Genomic DNA, 4,438 nt, shown 5'->3' with positions numbered 1-4,438 from the left:
TTTTTCCCACCACATTTTTCCCGTAACACAATTGACAGAGGAACTATTTATTAACCATCCCCCTTTTAGAGGATCTATACATTTTCAGCTGGGGTTTTATTAACCAGACCAACCATCATTAAAGGGATCAAACATTTCTTATGAAAATTATAATATGCATGTTAAAGCATCCTGTCTTCTAGAATAAATATCATGTCTTCGAAGGTCTAAATGTTTTACTTTATTATAAGTGATCTTAAACTATATATTCTTTGGCTGCCTTCACCCTGAATTTCCATGTTTCGCTTATCTGCTTCTTCTGATTTAAAATTCTGTTACTGGAATTCCAGGTGTGACACATCATTTTTGGCTGGCTGAGTTTGGAATCATCCTCTGTTTGTGAGATACTGTCACCACCTTTATGCCCTCCCATGATGGTTTATATCATTCATACTCCTGGGATCTTGTTTTTCTGGTAATCCAAGGGACAGGTAGAAAAGGAGTTTGAGTTCTAAGAATAGCAATCAGAGGAAAAACAGAAAATGACGAGTAGGTGGGGCCTATTCCCTCCCAGTACCTTGGATTTGATTGAGGTACCTACAGTCAGAAAAGTGAAGAGCAAGACCCAGTGGACTCCTGGGAAGCTTTGGATGCAGGCTGAGCTGTTGCAGAGCCCAGGGACCCAGTGCAGACTAGGATTCCCTCCTGCCCACTCCTGCATGGAACACAGCAATGCTCTGCCTCCCCAAGGTCAAAAGCTTTAAGAACATAAAGAGTTGACGTCTATGATACAGATTCTGCAAATACCATTATGGGCAGAGGAAATGGTATAAATCATTAAGTGGATTCTGAGGCAAAGGATGTGACAGATGGAACATGTGGGGAAGAAGAAAGAACAGGACATATTTCCGGTGGTGACAGCAATTGACAGGCATATTATTGTGAGCACGTGAGGCGTCCCTGGAAACTACTACAGGAGTTTGAAGAATACTTTGAGCAGGGTCAGCTTTATAACTGGACTATCAAACTACTACCTTAATTTAATCATTAAAAATAAACATAACCTGCATTTCTCTAATAATTAGTGATATTGTGCATCTTTTTTTGTGCCTGTTAGCCACCTGTATATCTTCTTTGAAAAAATGCCTATTCAGATGTTTTGCCCATTTTTTGATTGGTTTTTTTTTTTGACATGGAGTTATATGAGCTTTGTATATTTTGGATATTAACCCCTTATCCGTAATATCATTTGCAACTATTTTCTCCCATTCTATAGGTTGTCTTTTCATTTTTGTCAATGGTTTCCTTTGCTGTGCAAAAGTTTTTCAGTTTAATTAAGTCCCAGTTGTTTATATTTGCTTTTATTTCTTTTGCCTTAGGAGACTGATCCAAGAAGATACTTCTGTGCTTTATGTCAGAGTGTTCTGTCTATGTTCTCTTCTTGGAGTTTTATGGTTTCCGTTCTTACACTTAGGTCTTTAAATCATTTTGAGTTTACTTCAACAATGAGCTATCACCTCACATCTGTCAGAATGGCTGTCATTAAAAAGTCTACAAATAACAAATGTTGGAGAGGATGTGGAGAAAAGGGAACCCTTGTACACAGTTGGTGCAGCCATTATGGAAAACAATATGGAGGTTCCTCAAAAAACTAAAAATACAGACAACATATGATCCAGCAATTCCACTCCTGGGTATATGTATCCAGAAAAAACAGAAACTCTCAGAAAGAAGCATGCACCCCAGTGTTCATAGCAGCACTGTTTATAATAGCCAAGACATGGAAGCAACCCAAGTGCCCATAAAAAGATAGTTGGATTAAGAAGATATTCATATATATATATAGGCACATAATTATATATAATGGAATATTACTTAGCCATAAAAAAGAAATACTGCCATTTGCAGCAACATGGATGGACCTATTATGCTTAGTGAAATAAGTCAGACAGAGAAAGACAAATACAGTGTGATATCACTTATATGTGGAATCTAAAAAAATAATACAAATGAATGTATATGCAAAACAGAAGCAGACTCACAGACATAGAAAACAAACCTATGTTTACCAAAGGGGGAGGGACAAGTTAGGAGTATGGGATTAACATATTCAAACTACTATGTATATAGCTCAGGGAGATCAGTTCCGTGCTCTCTGACCAACTAGAGGGGTGGGATAGGGAGGGTGGGAGGGAGACACAAGAGGGAGGAGATATGGGGATATATGTATATGTATAGCTGATTCACTCTGTTATAAAGCAGAAACTAACACACCATTGTAAAGAAATTATACTCCAATAAAGATGTTAAAAAAGAAAAAGAAAACAAAAAAACTACTATGTATAAAACAGTAAGCAGCAAGGATATACTGTATAGTACAGAGAATTACAGCCATTAATCTTGTAATAAACTATACTGGAGTATAATCTACAAAAATACTGAATCACTATGCTGTACACCTGACACTAACACAATATTGCAAATCAACTATAGTTCAATTTTAAAACATTTGAAAAAATAAACATAATCTAAATACTGAATCCTAATTGATGACATCATTCTACATTATGTAGTGTAGAAGAGTACTAATACTGATGTCTGCAACTTACTTTGAAATGCGTCAAAAAATAAGGTGGATTTGTGGATGAACTGATGGATGTATAAATGAATAGATTGATTATAAATATGTGATAAAACAAAAACATCTAAGTATTGGGTATAGGGAGTTCATTATGCATTATTTTCAACATTTCTGTATGATGGAAATCTTTCATAGAAAATTTGCAAAAAAAAAAATGTAGTCTTGTAGTAAGGCGTGCCACATCTGAATTACACAGGATTAACTTCAGATTCTTTTGTCACTTGTCCTGAGAGCTAGAAATCTCACTCCAATGTCTTCTCAGGCTGCCTCTTTCTCTCCTTGCTTTCTGTCCCTGGAACTAAAAGTTCTGGTTCTTTTTTAATGCCTTATGCCATGATGTATTCATCTAAACATTGAGCGTGCTATAAATAATGAGTTCCCAGAATGCTGGCACTACAGAGGAGATGATTCTCAGGAATTTCCAAGGCTGAACAAGGTTGGATGGCTAAGACAACCTGGCTCTGTTGAGAATTTTCCTCAGAGCCTCCTTCACTTCCTTGCTCCTCAGGCTGTAGATGAGAAGGTTCAACATGCGGATCACTGTTATGTAAAACACAGACACCACCCAGTCCTCCTCCGAGGACTGGCCAGAGTTATGTCTCAGATACACGAAGATGAGGGTCCCGAAGAAGAGTGACACTGCAGTGAGGTGAGAGGCACACGTCCAGAAAGTCTTGGCCCGGCCTCCTGCAGAGGGAATCCTCATAACGGCCAAGATGATGAGCAGGTAGGACACCAAAAGCACCACCATGCAGGCAGGGATGACAAAAATGGCAAACACAATAATTACCACTTCCTGAGTGTAGCTGTCCCCACAGGTTATCTTTAAGAGAGGAGGGAGGTCACATAAAATGAAGTCAATCTCATTGGTTCCACAAAAGGAGAGCGTGAAAGCTGAGACCTTCCACACCAAGGCGCTGAAGACACCAGCAACGTAAGCCCCTCCCAACACACACACACACACACACACACAACCCAAACGGGCCTTCCTCCTCATGATAGTGACATAAAGCAGGGGTCAGCACACGGCCACATAGCGGTCATAGGCCATGAGGGCCAGGAGGTAGCAGTCAATGGAGCCAAAGAAGGTGAAGAGAAAGAACTGGACAGCACAGAGTGTGTAGGATAAAGTGGCCCTGTGCTCCAGCAACACAGCCATCATCAGAGGCACAGTGACAAACGAGTAGCAGATGTCCATGAACGAGAGGTGACTCAGAAGGAAGTATGTGGGGCTGTGGAGTCGGAGATCCACGCGGATCAGGATAATCATGCCCAAAGGGGTGATGAGATAGATAAATAGAAACAGGAGGAAGAGAGATAGTGCCCATTCAGGACAGTCAATGAATGCCATGAGGAGGAATTTGGTCACCAACGTGAGGTTCTTCTCTACCATGAAGCGAGAGGCACCTGAGAAGGCTAGGATGAGAGCAAGTTAGGGAACTATAAGTAGGAATTAACTGTATTTCTAGGTTACATGTATTGAACAAGTGCTATGGACAAAACATGCCAGGGGCTACGTGGGGCTTCAGAGATGCCTGGTCTTAACTCCTACTTCTAAGGGACTTCTGTGACATGTCAAGAAAACTGATGTGGGGAAACATTTTCAGAATAGGAGTGCTTTTTCTCCCACTTTTTATGGCTAACTAGCTGTGTGAGCCCCTGCAGTCAGATGACCACAGAACCAAACTTTCCCTATCGCTCCAATAGGGGCTGATACATGGGGTCCTGTCTACCATGGAAATATCCATCTCAGCACTCTGTCCCTTTTTCTCTATGACCATACCTCCTCCCTTATTTCAAACCCTCTTCATCTCTTGC

General features: G+C 40.2%; 1 protein-coding gene across 1 annotated transcript; it reads right to left on the bottom strand.

Annotated features, from left to right (window-relative positions):
- Positions 1-3,065: 3,065 nt before the first annotated feature.
- On the bottom strand, positions 3,066-4,013 carry LOC309965823 (olfactory receptor 9Q1-like; the record flags this gene model as incomplete). The annotated part of the gene is given in 2 exon segments (XM_082845601.1): positions 3,066-3,638; positions 3,642-4,013. Coding segments are annotated over 2 exon segments (945 nt in total).
- Between the last annotated feature and the right edge of the window lie 425 nt (positions 4,014-4,438).

The sequence above is a fragment of the Leucopleurus acutus genome, assembly GCF_964270905.1.
Source record: "Leucopleurus acutus genome assembly, chromosome: 8".
Taxonomy (NCBI): domain Eukaryota; kingdom Metazoa; phylum Chordata; class Mammalia; order Artiodactyla; family Delphinidae; genus Leucopleurus; species Leucopleurus acutus.
Note: the sequence above shows the minus strand (reverse complement) of the source record. Positions and strands in the feature narration are given on the sequence as shown.